This window comes from Syngnathoides biaculeatus, chromosome 22, assembly GCF_019802595.1.
Source record: "Syngnathoides biaculeatus isolate LvHL_M chromosome 22, ASM1980259v1, whole genome shotgun sequence".
Classification (NCBI taxonomy): Eukaryota; Metazoa; Chordata; class Actinopteri; order Syngnathiformes; family Syngnathidae; genus Syngnathoides; species Syngnathoides biaculeatus.
This window is the reverse complement of record NC_084661.1, coordinates 16,875,511-16,898,459: the sequence shown is the minus strand read 5'-3', so window position 1 is coordinate 16,898,459 and position 22,949 is coordinate 16,875,511. Positions and strand designations below refer to the sequence as shown.

At 43.1% G+C, this 22,949-nt stretch overlaps 1 protein-coding gene across 1 annotated transcript in view; it reads left to right on the top strand.

The window, feature by feature from the left end:
• Positions 1-22,949, top strand: part of dock1 (dedicator of cytokinesis 1) — a 90,646-nt gene that overhangs the window by 62,187 nt on the left and 5,510 nt on the right. Inside the window, exons 27-45 of the mRNA XM_061809944.1 lie at positions 4,284-4,385; positions 6,189-6,283; positions 12,090-12,168; positions 13,072-13,172; positions 13,720-13,778; positions 13,990-14,138; positions 15,055-15,140; positions 15,210-15,366; positions 16,216-16,256; positions 16,336-16,426; positions 16,510-16,629; positions 16,732-16,821; positions 17,002-17,106; positions 20,033-20,174; positions 20,274-20,355; positions 21,002-21,086; positions 21,329-21,415; positions 21,756-21,932; positions 22,499-22,582. Coding sequence (XP_061665928.1) covers positions 4,284-4,385; positions 6,189-6,283; positions 12,090-12,168; positions 13,072-13,172; positions 13,720-13,778; positions 13,990-14,138; positions 15,055-15,140; positions 15,210-15,366; positions 16,216-16,256; positions 16,336-16,426; positions 16,510-16,629; positions 16,732-16,821; positions 17,002-17,106; positions 20,033-20,174; positions 20,274-20,355; positions 21,002-21,086; positions 21,329-21,415; positions 21,756-21,932; positions 22,499-22,582 — 1,932 coding nt within the window. The remainder of the gene's footprint in view (positions 1-4,283; positions 4,386-6,188; positions 6,284-12,089; positions 12,169-13,071; positions 13,173-13,719; positions 13,779-13,989; positions 14,139-15,054; positions 15,141-15,209; positions 15,367-16,215; positions 16,257-16,335; positions 16,427-16,509; positions 16,630-16,731; positions 16,822-17,001; positions 17,107-20,032; positions 20,175-20,273; positions 20,356-21,001; positions 21,087-21,328; positions 21,416-21,755; positions 21,933-22,498; positions 22,583-22,949) is intronic.

Below are 22,949 nucleotides of genomic sequence, written 5' to 3'. Positions count from 1 at the left end.
CACATTTCTAATTTGCAGCGTTTCCTTTCTCGGACCGCAGCACGGTAACAAATAGCTTCACAATTTGGGACCCGACGACACGTTATTGACCTAGTCCAGCCGTACAATCTGCTCCGCTGGCCGAAGATTGGTCCTTAACATCTTTAGCCACCTCCGCCCTCTGGCAAACGATGAATACTCGCAACAGGCTTCGACACACAGCTGTTACGGAAAGGAACTCAGCTGCTGTGTTTGCTTTCGAGAAATATTTCTCAAATGGGGATTTGTGAGCCCCAGTCGGAGGGGGCCATATGCTTGGTGTCGTTTTTGTGTGTGTTTGCGTGCCGACATTTGGGGACAAGTGTGTCGGTAAAACAAACATAGTAAACTAATTAGTCCTCACTAGCTCAGCTTTCAACACCTTAACTGCTCTGACAGGCATGTGAGGTGGTATTCTTGAAATTAAGAAATAATTCTCATGGCATTTTGGGCTACGCATGTTAATTCTGTTGTCATAAGGATGATGAGAGGATCTTCGGAAACATTTGTACACCTAAAAACCCCAAAAGTTTGAGAACTCTTGTTTAAGAACCTGAGCTTGCTGTCCTGATCAGTGATGTTCTCAGATCATCGGGATTCTATAGCTAAGTGATCGGATTGGAATTGACCCCCCTCAAATGGTGTTTTTCACCGGCTTGTCTACGTTCATACTATTTGTAACTAATGGCTCATTGTTGGGGTTTTTTTCTGCGTGAAAGTGTATTTTTTTGGGCGTAAGCAGATCCATATCTCTCCGCGAGCCTTGGCTTTGGGAGGAGAACAAGTCCTCATTTTTCTTCCTGCTGCACTGTCAGTTTTGTCTACGTGAGAAGACTCCCTGGAGACCTGCATGCCGTTTCCCTGCAGGTGTAATTAAAGCTCAATTTTATTATTATTATTTTTTTTTTTTTTATGGGTCAAGTCAGCCTTTTTTTTAGGGGGGGGTGATTTCACCCAGATTGTTTTTCCTCCTTCTAATCACATTTTTTTTTTTCCATTTCTTTCTGCTAACAATCCGCCTTATTTTGCCCCCTCCAGCTCGAGATGTATCTCGAGCGCCTCTGGATACGGTGATAAATGTCAGCGCTCAAGCTTTGCTTTATTGTCGCTCGGTGGGAGAAATCAACTTGATAAACACTCAGGCTCGATGCGGGCCCATTAGATGATTGACTTGGAATGTTGACGGATAGGTCGAGGAGGAAGATGGAGAAAGTACAGCGTGTTCAGTGCCAGTGTGCGTTTTGTCTTCGTGATCCGTTTGAGCCGGAAATGAAATCCCTTGAGGTGTTGGTTTTCGTAAGCCGGCTGGTTCTTTGATTGCAAAATCAGTCAGTCGGTTGGTTGGTCGATTTGCTTGCCAGTTGGGTTCATTTGTTGATTAGTTGTTTGATTATTTGATTGGTAAGCCAGCTGGTTGGTTTGTCATCTGTTTGGTGATGACCTGGTTGGTTAGCATAGGTCAGGGGGTCGATCTGATGGTTGCTTGTTTTTTTTGGATGTATCAGTCAGTTTTTTTGTTTGTTCTCTTGGTTTGTTGTTTTGATTGGTAAGTCAGTCAGTCGAGTTGTCAGTTGGTTGTTTGGTCTGTTGGTTGTTTGTTCACAAAGTCAGTTGGTTGGTCTTTAATTGTTCCGTTGGTTTATTGTTTATTTGATGAAGTCACTTCGTTGGTGGTGGGTTAGTCGGTCAGTTTGTCGTAGCTCGTTCACTCATCGTTTAAAAGCCAGTCATTAGGTTTGTAAGTTACGTAGTTACTGTAGGTTAGACGGCACGCTGATGCAAAAAGGTGGATTTGTCAGCAGTTTTTGGAGGTACCATCACTCATAGTCTTGTGACGAAAGTGAATCTGATTGAGATTCCTCCTGGTGACGAGGCCGGGAATATGCGTGGCTCTGATGGGGAAACAACAACCATCAAAGACTTGTTTGATGATGACAAGCTGTTGGCGTCTTGATTTTGTGAACCGAACTGTTAGATCCTGGGTGTATGGCCCGGCATGAAGGGCAGGCAGTAATTCCCCACACATTAGCTTTATGAATAAACTTCAAAGTCCTCTTCACAAGTCCCCCCCCCCCCCCCCCCCCCCCCCCGCTGCACACTGCAACGGCAACAGGGTATCTACCGCGTATCTGCTCCTCAGCGGGAAATCCATCCCTACGATAAGGATCCTGGTTAGCGCATGTAAAAGGCACTAAGCCTCGATGCCGGACCTCGAACATAAGCCACTTAAGCTAAGCGGCGTGCACGGGCCATTCTTACTTCAGATTTTATGCCAGTTTTGTGTGGTTCTCCACTGTTTCGTCAGCTTCCAAACAAACCTAATTGCCGCTCGAGGCGCTTGGATCGGCTGGCAAATCCTGACGGCAAATTAAACGGAGGTGAGGGACCCGCCGAGCATGCTAGCGAGTGGCCCGACAAGCCGCTTTTCCAAGAGGAAGGCTGCCAAGAAAAAAATATCCCCACGCTTGTCACTGTGCTGCAATTAAGATCTAAACGCAGAACAGGAGCACATGTCGCCCCAGATGTTCAGGCGTTGTGCGCGGAATAGGGATGTGAGGTGTGACGGCGAATATTCCTGGGATGCTGCTGTGCAATCTCACCATGGATGGATAAGATGGGCCCAACGGCTCATCTCTCTGCTTTTGCTACAGTGACAAAGCTTCTTTAACACCTTCAATTAGACTTTTTATCAAGACACAATGGATGGGCACAAATGAGATCAATTACCCAAGAGATGGGAGGCTTTGGTAAGATCAAAAGATTCCTTCTTTAAGACCAAAGAGAAGGTTTGTGGATGTGGTGAGGGAAGACATGAGGGCAGTTGGGGTTCGAGAGGAAAATGCAGGAGATAGGCTAAGATGGCAAAAGAGGACACGTTGTGGCGACCCCTAACGGGACAAGTCGAAAGGAAAAGAAGAAAGAAGAAGAAAAGATTCCTTCTTTAGATGAGATGCATTCCTTTACCCCAACCTTCACAAATTCTTTTCATTTTAGGTTCAGTTTGTATTCAACTTTCTTTATTTGTAATACAATCGAACTGAATCATTGTTTAATGCAAAAAATGGGCGCTTCCAAGTGGGTGGGGTGGGGGCGTCATATTTCCAAACAGTTTTTTTTTTTTTTTTTGAGGTGTCAGGATATAAATGGTGGTGCCGCACAGCTTCTTCTGCGTAAGATGTTACCTAAACTGCGCGTGCAATGGACTTTATCACTCGCGGCTCATCTTGATCTCGCTGTCGGTTTTAATTATACATTCTTATCTGTGCTTAATGTCTTTTGATTGTCTCCGTGAAACTCTCTCCCTCTCTCCAGTAATACAAATCATGCAAATCATTATTCAGATGTTTGTAATTGTGAGCCGCATCATTTGTGGCCTGTTTAAAATCTCTTCAGCGTTCCCTGGGACATTCTGTCATTAGTGTTTTATTTATCTGTTTTCCAAAGGCATTTTGGCTAAATTGAATGAACTGAATTTCCCCAAAAATTTGCACACGTACAGGCATTCGAACGTAAATCCTAACTAATCCTTTTTTGACATTTGGAATTGAATCTAGTGGGATTACCGTACAGGTTTTCGATTCTTTATTTTGACATTTCGTCCAAACGGTGATGTTAATTTCCCCCCCCCCCCCCCCATTCAAAGCATGCAGCAGAATTTCACTCCTCATTACTTTCTGGAAGGGTGCCTCGCTACTGAAATGATAATTGTCTGTGACGTTCAACTTCTGGTGTCTTTTTAGAAGTCCACACTTCAATCGAGCTTTAAGAAAGAAGCAGGGTGGATGTTTCCAGGACATCACAAGAGTATAGTTCCAATTCTGCTGTTCTTTTATCACTCTCTTGATAGCCGATTAAAAATGATTCACTCTTTAAAGCTCTGTAATCCGTCCGTTGTTTTTCAAGTTCTGACAAAAAAAAAAAAAAAAAAGAAGAAAGAAAAAAGACCTGTCAGCATTCAAGTGCAAATTGAAGCGTCGCCTTCATCCTGGCCGGCACGTGACGGGCATCCGAACGCCTCCCCTCCGGCCGGCCGCCTATCTACGCGCTGCAGCGTCGCCAACCTGAACCTGCTAAGGCGGCCCTCGAGGGACGTCACAAGTCTTTGTAATCAGTCGAGACGAGGGGTGGCCGGGGGGTTAATGAGATCGAGCACGGTCGCGGGAAGGAGACGGCCCCCGCTTCCAAACTCCCACCCAATCGAGTGTGCGAGTCCATCGGAATGTTCTGACTTTTGACTTCACACACTTGTTGTTGTTGTTGTGCAGGGGAGCTTCGTGGCCAGCATGACCGCCACGTTGAGGCAGATGGACGACTACCACTACGCACATCTCATCAACACCTTTGGCAAAATAAGGAGCGACGTGGTGGTGAGTGCCCGTCGGGATGACTTTCTGCAAAGTTCTCATTATTTTAAAAGGACCAGATTGTTGTATCCAAAATGACCTTCCCCAAAACGGCAGTAAAAATATGCAAATATCTTTGGTATGCCTGACCACTAACAAAATTGAATTAAATGTTCAGTGTTTATTTGTATTGTACTTTTAATACAGTTTTGCCTTGAGATTTATGACTTACATTTTTTTTTTTTTTTTCAGATCAACCTGTGGTTTAGGCCGCTACTTTTTTTTTTTTTTTTTGGCTTTGACTTGTGAGCTAGAAGATACACAAAACATAAAATAAACATTCCGCAAAGATAATTACACATTGCGTGTTCAAAACAACTACATAACTTTGCCCGCGAGCTCAACGCTAACACATAGCGGGAAACGGTATAGATAGAACATCTGTGTTGCTGTATCATCACTCTTTAAGCAATGGATATTTTTATACAATTGGTGGAGCAACACATATAGACAGCTAGCGTAACAGCATTCCCCTGCGAAGAATGGACACGTATCACCTTGTACTGTAGCTCTCTCAGGTGCCCTAAGCACACACACCAGAAGGAGCAACACAATGTCCAATCAATTGAAGAAAGAAATTCATTGTATTTGAATTTTGTCATGTATTTTGGACTCTGTTTTTAATTGCAAGCACGGTCAGGGAACAAATTAAACTTTTACTTCAAGACGACATTATATTTTAGATAAATAAAATGAAAACGAAAATTACACAAAGTATATTTCAATGGGACATTTTTGTGCGACTCTAAATAAGTCAAATTGCATTCTGATTGGTCGTGGTAGTAATTGTTGACCCTCACCTACAGCACTTGTGCAGTACAACTCGAGCAAACTCTGTGACCTTGACTGGGGGGGCCACCGTGAGGCTGATGGCAAGACAAACAATCACTGCGAGGAAGCTGGAATCGTTGCACAGATTGATTGTTCCTCTCGCAGCCATGGCTGCATTTCAAAGCTGTCTACAGCTCAGAAGTTTTTTGGGGGGTTATTTTCTCTTCTTCCCAAACACGCTACCGCAAATCCCTCAAAGATGCACCCCAGACGGTACCGCTTTGAAACGGCTCGCCTTCTTTTGTCCTTGTTATTCTTGGGCCAAATGGCTATTTTGAGGGCTGGATTTTTTATTTTTGTTATTTTTCAAAAACATTCACATAGGAGCATGAAATTCAGTAGGCGTGAATCGACTCACCGAAAAAGTCCCGAGAAGCCATGCCTGAAAGGACGCAGACGGTCTGCCATTTAGGTTTGAAGGGGGCAATTTGGGGTCACTTTCCAGCGTTTTTTTTTTTTTTTTTAAACTCCTCGTCCAAATATTGTCTGAATGCTACCAGTCGTCAACCGCAAATACTACACAGGTGGCTGACACTAAAAGTTCTCTTCAGTGTTGGAGAATAGCGGCTAATTTTTTTTGGGCAATGAACACCTGAAAACTCCAAGAAAAACTCTGGATTTGAGTTCAGTACAGCTTTTAAGTAAAAGATAAAGATTTGTGAATTTTCTGGACGACAAGGCACTACTTTTTCCCTCGCTCTGAACCCTGCGCCCTACGTAACGAGGTGGCTAAAATATTTATTTACTTATTTGCTAGAGGTCTATCAGTTGAAACGTGCAACAACAATTTGTTCAAAATTAATGCTAAAAACACGGCCGTTCCATATAATGCACTCGGGTTTGGGCATGCACAGATGCCTTCAGGGTACGTAGTCAGAAGCCAAATCTCAAGTCTGGCTGGAGCGTTCCAGATGACGGCACAACTTTCTTTTGCAGGACTTCCTCATGGAAACCTTCATCATGTTCAAAGACCTCATCGGGAAGAACGTCTACCCCTCAGACTGGGTCATAATGAACATGATGCAAAACAAGTAAGTGGCGCGCCGCTGCGGCTTTTAGAGTCCCAACGCCGACGTTGCTAAGGAACAGGAGTCAAAAGTGGGTTAGCATAGCTGCACGTTGTTCTCCTCCCTCGCCCGATTCCGCCATGCAAATAGTATCGACGCGAGACCTCAACGGCGGCGCGGCAATCAGATGAGCAGGCGGTAAACAATCGCATGAATTATAAATGCTAATTTCTCAATGTTAGTCCCGGCATCTTTTCTCACTTGGCTGCTTTGTCATTTTTTTTTTTTTTTTGTTTTTTTTTTTAAATTCATGCCGACATGGCACGGTGCCACCCCGGTTGAAATCTAAAAAGCTGTGTGGTTTATTCAGGAGCTGCTTGTCACACGAAGTTAGAACAAGTCGTTGATGTCACTGTAAAAGTGGGAATAAATGTCTCGTGCGTTTGACTCGCCGCACAGAAGTGTTATTTACGAGCCTGTCAAATTTGAATGTCGAGTTTATAAAATGAGGCTTCAGAAACATGAAAAATCAAACCGTTCTCGCCGCTCTCAGACGTCCTGACGCCCTGACCAATGTCTGCTGAATTTGCAGAAACTGAAAGGTTTGAAGGTGGCAGCAAAGTTTGATGACTCGCCGTAAAACACAAATCCCTAAAAGCGCAGCGCCACAAGGTCGGAGTTTGACGTTACATCTCACTGTGCTACGTACTTTCTCGCTCGCCGCACTCAGAATTCGCCCCCCCCCGTTCACCACCCGGGCGACAAGGCAGCGTTAGCCGTGACGCTCGGTGCAAAATTACCTCTCGTCTTCATTTGCCGTCCGTGCGTCCCTTTGGTAAGCTGGCGCCTTTGTTTGTTCTTGAGCTTAATTAGCACGCGTTGGCTTAAGCATCCTCGCAGGGACGCAAAGAAGATTGCGCAACATGTTTGCTTTCCTGTTAACTTTGTAAGACAAGAGTTGTGCGTCCGTTTCGCCCAGTCGGCTAAATGTTTTCCCTCGCCAGACCAGTTTGATCGTTAAAGTTTTTCTTTGCTGCTGTTGCTGCTGCTGTGCGGAATCGCTCGCTACAGTGAGTCGTCCTCATCATCATCATCTTCCTGCTCAGTCAGCCGCCGCAACTTCATTCGCCGATTGAGGTCAAATTACAATAATGATTGGCGTTTAACTTCGTTGCCAATGTTGCCAAGCAAAAGTATTTGAGCGAAATGTCACTTAAACATGGCATTTGGCAAAATTATCATATCTTTTTCACCACTTAAAGGGAACTTTAAGACCCCGACAGTCTTACAAAGATGAGATTCAAATTGATTATCTGATTAAAAGAAACGCTGCAAACTAGAATCATCAAAACATTTCAATGCCGTTCAATTTTTCCAACTTCCCTTTGTGGCAAAAAAAAAAAAAACGTTAGTCGGAACCACGCAAGTTTCATCAAAGCAAATACACGGGACGGATGAAATTCAGCTCCAGAGGCCGGATTTATTTTCAGTCAGCCTTTTCGGGGTCATTTTCTCCTTTTTTTTTTGCCCGTTTGGTCATTTCCTGGCATTACTTCAAAGACATAGTTGGAGGTTTTGTTTTGTCTTGGTTTTTTTTCTTCCTCCAATTGCTTCCAAATCTGGCATTGCTGTTGGACGGGAAACCTCATGATGTCCAAACATGGTCAATTTCATACTTTTTCATAAATCGATGCTATCGATCGGTGATCCACGTCGTCTACTAATTTTACGCATTATCAACCAATTCAAATTCTTGCAAAATAGCTTTGAAAACGAACCTGAGAAGTGTTATAAAACCATGTCTGTAAGATCATATCGCCTTATACCATCAAGATATATGTTTGGATATTTATTTTAGTCAATAGCGAGAGACAAAAGTCCAGTGAACATAAATCTGAGTAAGAAAATAATTTTAAAATTGCTGTAATGTTTCAGTCCCGAAGGAAGTGGCAGCCACGGCAGCAAGTTTTGGCGTGGTGTTGCGCGATAATATATGTGAGCAATCAAAGCCATTTTGCGGCATCGCGCTATCAAATCTGACCACGTAGACGAGACAGATGGGTGACGCCTAAACGGTGGCGGCGGTAGTGGAGCATGGCGGCAAACTTTGAGGAAAATCTTTGTCACACTAGCGCGAGCGTCGCATCGAAAGCTCGTCGATGGCCGACCGAATGGCGCATTCATCATGTGTCTGAAATGGAGCTAATCGCCTTAATAAATTGATCCGATAACAAAGCCTTGTGACCTTCCCGTTATCTTTCAGCACACAACTTTCTTCCCGGCCAGCGTAGGCGCGCCCGTAGATGGGCATCGTTATCCGGGACGCTCTCTGAACTCAATTAGCAAGTATGATCTGTTGATAAATGTTCATTAGCATGCGTCGCTGCAAGGCCCGACGTACATTGAGGATTCAAAATGGCGGCCATCCATCAAAGATAATGAGGTGATTTCTCCGACGGGGCACATTGATTGAGCGTCTTTATTGTAATGATGACGAGCGCGTGTGTACTGTATCTAAATGACTCTTAATGACGAGGTTCGGCTCTAAAGCGCCAAAGGTTTCGTTCCCACGCGGATATTATTCGGCGTAGTGTTACCTCGGCAACCGTGACGACTCGCGCCGCGTCACGTCCGCCGAAAGATTGAACGGCGATAACGCGACTTCAACAAGGTGGCGTTTTCATGTCGAAGGTTGCGTACGGCTGAGAAAGTTTGACCAAAACGGCATCGCAATGTCCAATAAATCGATTCTCAGTTCCTTCAATCTGCTTTTCCAGCGGCCCTTTCGGAGCGTTTCAGTCACGGCGAGGGCAGCGTCTATTCTATTTTTGTCCGCCTCATTAGTTTTTTTTTTTTTTTTTCTTCACGCTTTTAATTAATGGCAGGATGTGCTCACGGAGGAACTGTCCTGTCTTTTTTCCCCCGCTTTTCCTCCCCCTTTAAGTCATTTCCACGTCTGCGTTCGGGCAGATTCACGGCTTCAAACGGGCGTTGAAGTGCCTGAGACTTATTTTGGATAGGGGAATATTATACCTTCTCCCGTTTCAATTTGCATGGATATTTCTCTCTTTTTTTTAGACTTAAGTTCAAAACAACTACAAATTGATCCAAATTACTATTTCATTTTACCATTATCAGAATCCTATCCAATATGCACTCATCTGTAATGTATCCTGAAGGAGAAAAGAAGGCAACTTCTAAAATATTCTTTCCAAAATGTATTTTTAGGTCCGCCTGTTCCATCTTTAAACATTAAGACTGAGAACCGTCAAGGAAAGCAACAATTATTTTGTCATTAGCGGCACTTTTAAGTACAGTACAACCTCGGTTCTCAACCACAATCTGTTCCAGAAGGCGGTTCAAGAATCAAATCGATATTTCCCATTACAATGAATGGAAAAAGTAATAATGCGTTCCAAGCCTAAAGAAATTAGGCTTTTTAAAGCATTTTTTTTTAGCTTTTCCTGATAATAAACTGCATCGTAGAAATACATGCGCAGTTTAAATAGTTTATGTAATAAAATTATTTTAAGAAATATATTTATTTTTTGCTTTAAATGTATGCTTTGTCATTAGAGTAGACTAGGCTGGGAGTGTATTGCCGTATCTGTTGCGACTCGGCCCCCAGCCATGTAAACCTTTTTTTTTTTTTTTTTATTAACAAAAATTAAAAAAAAATTGTTTTTTAAGTTCACAAGAAAAACGCAACTACTGTGTCAAATCTGTGGTGGGGGTGACTCGCCCCCTGGAAGTTCTTTTCTTTTCCGAAAGAATTTATCTCGTGTCACTTCTTTGAAGTCATGATTGGGGGATAATAGTCCTCAATCGGAAGAAAAAACAGCCAGTAAATGGAAGTACCGGGACACGTCTGTCTACAGAGGCTGGGTTATACACAATAAATAACAACGCGCGTTGTTGTTTCCGTTTTGTTTTTTTTCACGGTGCGTTCGAATTTACAATAAAGTGCGTTGCGGGTCAGCTGGTCGGGACGCGCGCGTTATGTTATTTCCGGGTTTTGTCGGCGGCGTTGGAGTACCGATTTTCGTTTGAAAACAGAAGCAAAAAAAAATCTCGTTCGAAAACCGATTTGTTCAAGAACGGAGACCTTCGTGAACCGAGAATTCACTATATGTAAGCGACCGTGTACTGGCATGTGCGTGGTGGCAGAAAATCGAGTAACGCGTACGCAGGATGGTGGTGAAAGTCTTGAGTGCTGAGCGGGGTGGCATTTTCTTCATTTTAGGGCCGGAGAAAGCGACTCCCTAAAGCTAATCCCGAGGTGTTCCGTGACCGTTCACCTTTGCCCCATGGCGATTAAGGTGACTCTTAATATGTGCGGCACAGCGGCCCCGCGTAGCGTTCAGGGAAGCGGGACATGAATCATGTATTGCGTCGGTCAGTATCGGCGTTTGTTCCCGTTCAAGGTCGAGCCCAGTGAGCGGCGCCGTGCGTTCGTAATGAGCCAACGTGGCCGTGTGGCGTGAAGGCCTGCTTGAGGTGGCGAGCGCACTTTTCAGGTTTGCCATTTGTAAATTGATATGCTCTGAATTGACTTTACAAGATGGATAAAGACCTCCGCTGAGTGTCTTGAAGTGTCCCGCAATTCACGCGTTGGAATCTTTTCTTCCTACTTAGACGCTCGTGAAAAGCCGGACAGACTACCTCGCTTCACCTCGCCAACTTTCACGTGGCCGAGCACCTACCGTAAAATCGTCCACTTTATTGAGGATGTTTTTTTTTTTTTTGTCAGGACAGGCTGGGGGGAGGGGCAGGGGTTTAAAAAAAAAAGCCCCCCAGGCCCGTTTCGATGCTCGCTGTCGTTGAAGTTCTGAAGTTTTAATTGCGGAACATCACAGCGGATTAGCTCGTCAGACGGTGTTGGCGCGGGACGCTTTCTCCGCCCGGCAGTCCGTCTGTCGCGCCGTCTGGACGACGCGGGCCGCTCACGCACGGCACTTCATTCATTTATGGTGGAGGCCGCGGTGGTGGGAGAGAATACGTAGTAAAAATTACAGTGGAAAACGTAGACGGATAAATCAAATGACCAGTGTGTTTAAAAAAAAAAAAAAAAAAGACAATTGTCAGGAAAAAAAAACATGACAGTGGGGAAATTATGATAGTAATTGGAAAAAAAAAGAAATGATAAAAGTTGGGTATTATGTCAACGGTAAAAAAAAAAAAAAAAAAACATTCAATAAAAATTAAAACTGGGAATTAAAAATATGAGTCAAAAGTTATGACATTTTTCCTTCTCTAAAAATTTGTTGCTGTCCTAATAACACTACATTAACCATTGTTTTACTAATTTTAAAATAAAGTAAAATTACTTGCACTTTTTGAATGTACTACTTGAAGAACTGAACTTTAAAATCAACTCAACTTTATTTTGGGTTAACACGAGTGTGAATTTGATTCGTGAACATGCGCACACATATTTTTACATTCCATCTCTGACACGGTTCTTTTGTGCGGGTCAGAGGTCACGTTGACCGCCAGCGACGGGCGGCGACAGGAAAGGCCGACTTGTGGACTGCCTGGGCGTTAATAAGTGGACCGTTTGACTTTGGATTTGCTCAGCGGGGCGGAACACGAGCATTTGAGTCCGTTGGCATTTGCAAGACTGGCTGTCGGCTCTTTTGTTTTACAAGACGAAGTAGTTTGAGTGGAACGTGACCTTTTGTGCCGCATCAAAGGGGAACAAAATGCGATTATAACAAGTGTGCTTTTTGTTTTGGGGTTGTTTTTTTAGGATCCGTTTTTATTTTAAGGGTGCAGACGCTTATCAGATGTGAGTGGCAAACACTTTTGGGCGCGTGTCTTATCTGTGCAGGGTCTTCCTGCGGGCCATTAATCAGTATGCGGCGGTGCTCAACAAGAAGTTTCTGGATCAGACCAACTTTGAGCTGCAGGTAAGTGATGAACTCCACGATACCTTTTTCGTTCTCTACACTGCTGCCTTGTTCGTTAAATAACTTTGCGGAATCAATTTTAATCTGTATATCTTTGGGTTTTATTTTGACCAAAAATGGAGTGGTTAGGTTAGTTGTAATATTCTAAGAAGATTCTATTCAACAAAGCTGTCTCCATCCAGCCATCCGTTTTCTTAGCCGCTTATCCTCACAAGGGTCGCGGCGAGTGCTGGAGCCCGTCCGAGCTGTCAACTGGCAGGAGGCGGGGTACACCCTGAACTGGTCGCCAGCCAATCGCAGGGCACACGGAGACGGACAACAGTCGCACTCACAATCACACCTAGGGGCAATTAATGTTGCATGTTTTTGGGATGTGGGAGGAAACCGGAGTGCCCACCCGGAGATAACCCACGCAGGCACGGGGAGAATGTGCGAACTCCACACAGGGAGGGCTGGTGTTGAACCCAGGTCCTCAGAACTGTGAGGCCAACGCTTTCCAGCTGCACCACCGTGCCGCCAAAAACTGTCTCATTATTATTATTTTTTTTTTATTTTACAGTGTTGAAGATATTACAAGGAAATGATGAGGAAAAAATACTTTTAAAAAATATGTATAAACACAAGATGTTTTCTTACTAGTATTATGAAGGTATTACGAGTCATATTTCTACTATTTGACCAAAAAGTCATACATTTTTGTGACTGTCATCACATTATCATCGACTAGAAAAATTAACTCAACCCCTTACTGAAGACTTTTTTTCCTTCCCGTTAGTGGCATCTGTAAAGCTTGTCAATGTATGAATGGACACGAAAACCCGATGTTGTGCCGCACAATCGTGAAAGTCAAAACCTTTTTCCCGTCTGTCCTCTTTTTGTTTTTTTGTTTTTTTTTGCGCTCAGCTGTGGAACAACTACTTCCACCTGGCCGTGGCCTTCCTCACGCAAGAGTCGCTGCAGCTGGAGAACTTCTCCAGCGACAAGCGGGCCAAAATCTGCCACAAGTGAGTGGACCGGCGCCTTTTCAGCTCTCGTTTCGGTTGGATTAGTCATTTTATTACATTTTTTTTTATTTTTTCTAAAAACTAATTTTACATTTTAAGTAAAAAAAAAACAAAAAATAAACCTTGAACATTACTTGACTTGAAAAAATACATATATATATTTTGAAAAAATATATATATTAAAAATCAATGTATGTTAATGAGTAAACATTTTTAAGTAAAAAATGTTGCATATTTATGTTGCCTATTTTACATTCGTTATATTATATTAATTCACAATACATTTGATTGTCCCTCTAAAAAAAAAATACTCTTCATAAATATTAACCTGTAAATAAAAATGTGGCTTTTAAAGTATGCTGATTACAGATATACAAATATTTTAATGAAATGTATTCAAATGGTAATACAAATAAATGAAGTAAAAAAAATACATTAAAATGTGCTTTTAATGTTTGAATTTGTATTTCAAAATAATGAATATTAATGAGGATATTTTGTATAAAATGAGCTTCTTTTCAGCTGTTTATTCCAATGATGCCTGCAGGTACCAAGACATGCGGCGGCAAATTGGCTTCGAGATCCGCGACATGTGGTACAATCTAGGTAATTTCACAGAGTGTGTTTGTTTTGGGTTTTTTTTTTCGTGTTGATCGGATTCAGAGCCAAAAGAATCCGAGTAAAATGTGAAAAGTGTTCTTTTAATGGCCTTATTTTGTTTTGTCCAGAGAGGCAAACCGTAAGTGGGGGGGCCGCTGGAATTTCTTTGCATTGAATTGAAATGTTTCCTCCCCGTGGCTCCTCGAACCCGAAAAAGGGCCCCACAAGATCAAGTTCATCCCCGAGATGGTGGGCCCCATCCTGGAGATGACGCTGGTCCCCGAGATCGAGTTGCGCAAGGCCACCATCGCCATCTTCTTTGACATGATGCAGTGCGAGTTCCACTTCACGTGCAGCTTCCAGAGGGTACGTCCGCCGCCTCCGATGATTTGCCATCCGAGCGATTAGAGTTACGATCGCGGTCACGGAACGAATGCGACTCGTAAATCGAGTTTACCGCTGCTCGTGCCGGCGAGGGGGGGGGGGGGAGTCTCGTGCGGGAACGTGGGGGATAATAGCCGGCGTGTAGCCGTGAGCTGGCTTGTAATTGGGCAAATCTCATTTTGTGTTGTGTTGTGGTGCGATTATCAACAGCGGCGCCGGGAGCAACCTAATGTTATGCCTCGTTACGGCATAAAATGAAGCTTTTCTGCATGAAGAAAATCCATTTTGGCTACGCATGTTTGTGTGTGGGCGTCTTAAAGGACACCAAAGGAGGTCCAGTGAACCCCCCCTTTTTTTTTTTTTTTTTTGTATGAATAGAATATGGCCCTGTATGGAAAGTGCACTTATGAAAAAAAAAAATTCAAGTCTTCATAGTACATGTTCTCACTCGGCGTCAAAATGAGCAAGACTGTTGTATATAGTAAACCGGCCTCCGTTGCTGGGGATCCGTTCCAGACCATCCCCGCAATAACATAAATCCACGATATAGAAATAATGAATTCAAATATACCCCCAAGTCTGTTCATATAGTAAGCTTATTTTTCTTAAAGCCAGAATCCTGTCTTTTATTTTTTTACTTTTCTCTCGGTCCTCTCGTTTTTGTTTTCCGTTTCTGAATAAATATCCTCATAATGCATAAGAACCGCATTGTAAAAAATACATAAGTAAATAAAATAATCCGTTCTCGCTTTGTTTAAATGTTCCGGCATAAAAGCCACACAGATGGCTCCGTTCTGCTTGACTCTAGCAACAGAACAGGGAAAAATAAAAAAACAATTTGGCATGCTTTTTGCTTCAATTCAATGGTCATCATGCTGCTCCTCGGTGTGGATTGCAGTTCGAGAACGAGATCATCACCAAGCTGGATCACGAGGTGGAGGGCGGCCGCGGGGACGAGCAGTACAAAGTCCTCTTCCAGAAAATGTAAACGCGCGTCCCGACGTTGCGCCCGCGGGCGGCGCTGAAAGGCTAACGCTCTCCGCCCGAATCCAGTTTGCTGGAGCACTGCCGGAAGCACAAGTACTTGGCCAAAAGCGGCGAGAACTTCGTCACGCTGGTGGTGCGCCTGCTCGAGCGTCTGCTGGACTACCGCACCATCATGCACGACGAGAACAAAGAGAACCGCATGAGCTGCACCGTCAACGTGCTGGTGGGTGCCATATTGATAAATAGCTCGACAGATCATATGTGTCAATCGATTATATATTTTTTTTTAAAAAATTAAGTAAATACGAAATCCAATGAGCAAAATTGTTTGGGATAATTGTCATTTGCGCTTTATTTTTTTGAGAAGGTTAGGAAAATCGATTTTCATCCAAAATCTAAATTTTGTGGAAAAAAAAAAATCTATTTTATTGAAAACGCAAGTGTCAAACTCAAGGCCCGGGGGCAGATCTGGCCCACAACATGATTTTCTGTGGCCCGCAAAGCCAAAATCCGGAGTGTCAATTTTCCACGATTCTTATAAAAATCTGTATCAAAATTTCAAATTGTCATATATCATAAATGATTAAGTTGAGATATTACGAGCATTTTTGTGTGACCAAACGTAAATAGTTGAAAAACATATTTCCCTTGATTTCTGATTGCAAAACTACTTCGTAAATTGTAAATATGATGAGCTGATTAAATATTTTTGTTCCACAGTCAAAATGGCCCTTTGAGGGAAAGGGAACAAAAATGTGGCCCGTGACAGAAATGAGTTTGACACCCCTCATTGAAAGGGTTACCCGGATATAAACAAAAATAGCAGGAAATATGATTTAAAAAAAAAAAAAACAAAACATCAATTATGAATGAATATTTTAAAAATGTGCTTGTTTTAATTGTATTTTAGAAACGTTAACAGTGTTGATCAATTACGAGTAATGATTTTAATTTAATTTTGACTAATTTTCACGCAAAATAATAAACAGAATTGGAAAAATGCTCTTTGTAAGTGCGAAGCCCGCCCAAAATATTCCGTGACCAACAAAAATCCGCCTTTCGTCCCGCACAGAACTTTTACAAGGAGATCGACCGAGAGGAGATGTATATCAGGTCAGCGCTTGCTTCCTTCCTCGAGAGACCGAGTAAGTTACCAGAGCACTTTTATTTTATATTTTTTCCCTTCAATCAGGTATTTGTACAAGCTGTGCGACCTCCACAAGGAGTGCGACAACTACACGGAGGCGGCGTACACGCTGCTGCTGCACGCTAAGCTGCTGAAGGTACAGTCACGACGGTCGTGCAATCTGGTACTGTACGCTTTGACGGCAAAACCGAACCGCGTCCTCCTTTTGTCCTTCTCGAGTGGTCGGACGAGCCGTGCGCCGCCCACCTGACCCAGCGTGACGGCTACCAGGCCACCACTCAGGGCCAGCTCAAGGATCAGCTCTACCAGCAGATTATCAATTACTTTGACAAGGGCAAGGTATACTGCACATTTGATCTTCATGCACCACGTGGGATCTGTCCTCAGTTTGGATGACTTTATCCTAATAGCGTCTTTTTGCCTACTTTTATTTGTTTCCAGATGTGGGAGGAGGCCATCATCTTGGGGAAGGAACTAGCCGAGCAGTACGAGAATGAAATGTTCGACTTTGAGCAGCTCAGCGCATCCCTGGTACGTCTCTCCTTCATAAGAAGGCATAATTAAGAAACAAACCCGACTAACAAACGCTCCGACGTCACGGTCCGGTGCAAATGAGGATTGTAAGTTGAAATAGCATGATCTTTGCATGCTAGGTTTTTTGTTTTTTTTTTAATTTTATTTTTTTTAACATGTTGGCTTATTCGTTTACAGCGCAAGCAGGCTCAGTTCTACGAGAACATCGTCAAGGTGATCCGGCCCAAACCCGACTACTTTGCCGTGGGCTACTACGGCGTGGGCTTCCCATCCTTCCTGCGGGTGAGTAGAGCAAGTAAAGCTAACAACCGCATGGTATGTTTGTTGGCGGAGATGAGCGATATTAATTTAAGGGTGGTAAATGACGAAGACCGCCTGAGGCTGTCTGGACATCCAAATGGGATTTTTCTTTCTTAATTTTACATCTCTGCTCATTATTAGTGTATGGTGTATTTTTCCATGAGTTCTATTTAATAGAACATCATTTATTAGTCGTGCAAATGGGACAGTCAAGAGTTAAAGCGATGTTTTTTTGTGTGTTTCTAAGACAGCTAACTAGTTGAAGGCAACGTTGTTGGTACGGTTTCCCTCAGAGAGGTCATTATGAACATGAAATCATGTAAATGTTTCATCACCTCATCATAGGTTTACATATACAGTACTCAACAATCTCGTGTCATATTGATATCAGAAGGTTTTTTTTTTCACCTATTGTTCAAGTTAGTGCAAGTAGGGGTTTAATAACAAAACAAAGAAACGCTTGCAGGGTATTTAGTACAAATGATTGGAAATTTTAGTGACAAAATGATTTTCTTTTGCGGGCCGCATAAAATGATGCGGTGGGCTGTATTTGACCCCCGGGCCGCGACTTTGTCACCAGTGCTTTAACAGCACTAGACGGAAAGTTCCAGACAAACTCGAGCTCCCCGGTGGAGGTAATTCCGATGTCGCTTGTTCACGTCTGTTCATCTTAAAAGTTCTGAAGCATTAACGAAGTTCCACTTTTGTAGACCAATTTTTCTCGAATGGCGCTTTGAATCTTTTCATGTCGGCGCGGACGGCAAATTGCAGCCGTCTCATCTCGTACTTTGTTAAAAACGTCTTTTCTGATGGCTTTTTGTCTCGCTGGCGCCATTTCAGTCCTACTTCCCTCGCGCCAACTCTTTGCCCTTGACGTGGGGGCGGGGGAGGGGTTTCATCGCCACCGGTTATCCCGGTGAGGGCGCCCTCATCTGACTTCAGGGTCTCGTGTGCTGGGCCCGGTGGCCTCGTAGTCGTAAAGTCATCAAATTGACAAGATGTGACAATAAAGTTACATGAATGGAAAAAACATAAAGTTCAGAAAATGAAGTCGTACTATTTTGAAAATAAAGATGCAAAGTAGTGAGAATGGTTATCAAGATACAAGAATAAAGATGTAAATTAAACGAGAGTTGTGAGGTTACTTTCAAGAGAAAATTACTCATTTCTTAATATTCCTTGCGTGAAAAAAACACTTTTTTTTACAATAGTGTTCCCTTCTTTTTCTCATTGTGGTTACAAGAGTATTTTATTCTTGTAGGATTGCTGTTTTATCCATCCATTCTTCTAAACCGCTTATCCTCATGAGGGTCGCGGGAGTGTTGAAGTCAATCCTGGCTATCATTGGGGAGGAAGCAACAGCCAATCGCTGGCCACATAGAAACAAAAAAAAAATAAAAAACAAACATTTGCACTCGCAATCACACCGAGGAAGGATTTTAGAGTCTCCAATGAATGTTGGATGTTGGAGGAAACTGAAGTACCCGGGGAAAAGCCAAGCAGGGACGGGAGAACATGCAAACTCCACACAGGGGGGACTGGGATTTGAACCCTGGTCCTCAGAACTGTGAGGCCAAATGCTCTACATTTGCTCCACCGTGCCGCCGTTACGGCTTTATTGATGTTCAATTATTTTTTCCTGATGGCGTATTCTGTTATTCTGAGAGAGAAAAAAAAATCAGATTCTTGTCATATTTTGCATTAAGATGCCAGAAGATGGCGGCAAAGGCTCACTTTTTATTCTAAGTGAAGCTCCTCAACTCAATTGAAATTGTTTGATTGACAACAAGATGCCACCAGGTGGCGCAAAAACAGCAAAACTTGCAGAATAGGTTCAAAAAGGTGAATATTCAAATGCCGAACTGTGTAGCGGTGGCGGTAAGTTGACTGGCCTTCCTTTTTTTTCCCCTGATTATTCTTTTCTTTTCTTTTTCTTTTTCTTTTCCCCCCGCGGTGGCACATTCCATTGTCATGAAAATGAGCTTCATGACATCGAGATGACTTTGATTCTCAGCTGTAAGGTTAATTTGCTATAAAAGCGGAAACGCGGCAAAAGATTGTAGCGTTGTACTTTTCAATCAGCGTCGGTGTTTTTTTTTTTTTAATTTCACGACATATCTTTCATAGCCAACGTGGCCCTGAGCACGACGGGCTTTCTTTTTGTTCATTGGGGAATGCGCTGTGCGTGCGTTATCGTGCAACAGGGAACTAAATCATTTTAATGCTGATTTGATCAATTAATTCTGAGTGTTTTGTGATTATTTTTTTTTTTACCAATTCATTTTATTGTTTATTTTTTTGGGGTGGCTTCTGATAAAAGTCTTCCTATTCAAAAATGTGATTAGCATCTTTAGAAATTATGTTGACACATGAAGGGAAAAATATTTACAAGTCTGGAACGTACCGTCCATTCATTCCGTTTTCTGGGATGCTTATCCTCACCAGGGTTGCAGGAGTGCCAGAACCTATTCCAGGAGGGGGCGGGGTACACCCTGAATTGGTTGCCAGCCAATCATGGGGCACAATGGAGACACCAAAGGATATCACTTGGGTGTTTTTTTTTTCCTTTAGATTCTGAATGGTAACAGCCAGTAATTCAAATCGCACAGCGGTAAATTGAAATGATTTTTAGAAGGAAATTCAGAGGAGCGGTAGATCAAATCAAATGAAAATTCCCCATCTAAAAAGAAGGAATGTCACACATCCAGAGAGAAAACAAAGGAAAACATATTACTCGCCTTTACAATATTCATTTGTTTCTTTGGAAAATGGATGGATTCTAAATATAAGCGGGGGGGATTCGTTAAAATGTGAAATTGTATTTTTGTGGGGAGGGAGGATTATGCAAATGTATTTACAAAGTAAATAATATAAAAAAAAAAAGTCCCTCGGCTGTGTGCCCGCCCAGAACAAAATGTTCATCTACCGCGGCAAGGAGTACGAGCGCTGGGAGGACTTTGAGGCGCGACTCCTCACGCAGTTCCCCAACGCCGAGAAGATGAAGACCACCACGCCGCCCAGCGACGACGTCAAGAACTCACACGGACAGTGTATCCTCAAATCCTGCCACTGACACCTTTTGTGTTGTATTCACTTTTTTTTTTTTTGGGGGGGGGTTTTGCGACATTCCTTGACGTGTCCACGTAAAGACGTCCAGTGTTTCACGGTGAAGCCCATCCTGGATTTACCCGCCAAGTTCCAGAACAAACCCGTTGCTGAACAAATCCTCAGGTAATTTATTTTTATTTTATTTATTTTTTTATATATCTTGAGCAATCTGGCACTGAGTCCAAAACTGTCAGTAACAAGTAATACCCCAAATTTACTGTACAGCAGGAGTACTTTCCAGATTTGTTATTTTGCCAATATCCATTCCGATGGGTCCTGCGTTGATGTAGTGACCCGAACACAAACGCACTGCTTGAAGGTCTGGACTTTGTGACATCACCTTGGCGCGAGTGCACGCTCATCGCTGAAGCGTATAAATTCCCTTGAATATGCATCAGCGGGCATAATTAAAAGGGGATGTTTACCCGCGGCAACCCTTTATGCAAATACACCTGGGCGACCGCTTTTATCGCACGGCTACAGGCCCGCCGACCTCTTCGGTCGCCTTATTTGCACGCCGCGACCGATTAGCGGACGCGTGCGCCGACCCTGCCGTCGGTCACTGCAGTGGGCAACTATTGAAAAGCGGCCGCCTACTCTCGAGTCTTTGTCCGAATGCAAATTTGCCTCATTAATAATCTGTTTATTAGATCAAGAAGTTCACGCTGCGCTTTTCCCTTTCATTCGGGTTCCTTATCAAGTGGATGAAATTATCAGCGTCTTATCGTTTGAAATTGTCATTTTTCCCTTCTCTCTTTCTATCTCAAAGCTTTTACACAGTAAATGAAGTCCACAAATTCCAGTATTCACGGCCAGTGAGGAAAGGCGAGAAGGACCCAGACAACGAGTTTGCTGTAAGTCACTGATTCGCTTCCAGTTTAAAACAATACTGCATGATGATATGATTTATTTTTCATTTTTTTATCCAGTCTGGCAAGAAGGTCAAAAATGTATTTGCCACAAACCACATCGAGTAGCACCTTCAACTAAAGTGCTTGTTGAGGGCTTTCCGGAGCTGTCACTATCCTCTCATTCGGCGCTCGTCATCGTTTGAAACCTGCAATCGGCATCCCGTATGTTTTGTTTTTGCGTTCAGAACATGTGGATCGAGCGGACCACGTACTCGACGGCCTACAAGCTGCCGGGCATCCTGCGCTGGTTCGAAGTCAAGTCCATGTGCACCGTGAGTAGCGGGAAGTCCCGAGCGCCGAAGACGGCCGCATCAAATGCATGGGAAGACGCGGGATACGTCGCCTCGCTGTCAGAGGAATCGATTCCGCCGGCAATTTTTTTTTTTTTTAGCGAGTGGAGCTCGAGATGTAGCGCAACCAAAAAACGTTGTTTCTTTTGCAATCCGCCCTTTATTTTTGTGAACGTAGAGAAACTAAGAAGCACTATTAAATAAAACGCCCAAAACATTTTGAAAATGTGAAATTGAACCTACTTAGAATTTTGTTTATTTGTATAAAATGGAACAACTGAGGTGAAAGTAAGTATTAAAAAAAAAAAAAAATGTGCCGTAGGATGAAATCAGCCCGCTGGAGAACGCCATGGAAACCATGCAGCTGGCCAACGACAAGATCAGCAGTATGGTGCAGAAGCACCTCACTGACCCCCACCTTCCCATCAACCCCCTTTCCATGCTGCTCAACGGCATCGTGGACCCCGCCGTCATGGGGGGCTTCGCCAACTACGAGAAGGTAAGCGCGGACACCCCCACGTCCTGCGTCGTCCCGATCGGGAAATTATGACTTGAGAGCCGATCATCAAAAATTGCCAATTATCAGACGAGCCAATCACGCCAATCAAAGTCTCATTTTTGCGTATCAGTAATGGAATGAAAACATTGAAACTAGCGAGCAATCAAACTTGTGTACGTTCTTGGTCGGAAATGATGTAAAACGCCACCTCTTCACTCAGTTCGCGGGAGCCGTGCGGAATTGCGTCGCCTCAAGATTGAAAGTCTTGTGTTGTGTTTATTCGACTGGCCTTGATACATTTGATTAATACATTTGATTGTCTTGTTAAAAATGGATCACTCTTAATTATTTTTTTTTCAAATAAAATCTTTAATTTAAAAAAAAAAAAAATTGATCGCTGTACTGCTTCATTGCAGAATGAACCAGTCAGCCACGAACGTTAGCTCGCATGCAGATTCTACAGGTCTTGGTTGTACTTAATCCATCAGTCGTGGACCTTTTGGACCTTTGGAAAAGAAAACTGAGCATTGTGTGTGTGTGTGTGTGTGTGTGTACCTCCTGCGCAGGCCTTCTTCAATGACAAATACACGCACGAGCACCCGGAAGACCAGGACAAGATCGACAAGCTGAAGGACCTCATCGCCTGGCAGGTGAGACTCGGAACCACCCGCTGGGAAACTTGCTGGGCACCAACACAAGTTATAAAGTTACAAACTTGTTTTTTTTTTTTGGTTTGTTTTTGTCAGCTTTCTACTGAGCAAACCTTGTTGTTGTCTTATTTGGGGGGGGGGGGGTTTGGGGTGTAAAATTTGTAAAAGTACAATTCGATGAAATTCCTAATGCCCGACCATTGTTTAATAAAATAATTAAATTATTTGATAAAATAAATTTTCAGATGAAAGAACATTTTTTCAGGAGAAAACCAATATCAGTTGGTGAAAATAAATAAAGCTTGAAATGCTAAAGTCATTTGTAATGGATGAAAATTAACGATTGAATGGTTTTTCAAATATATCT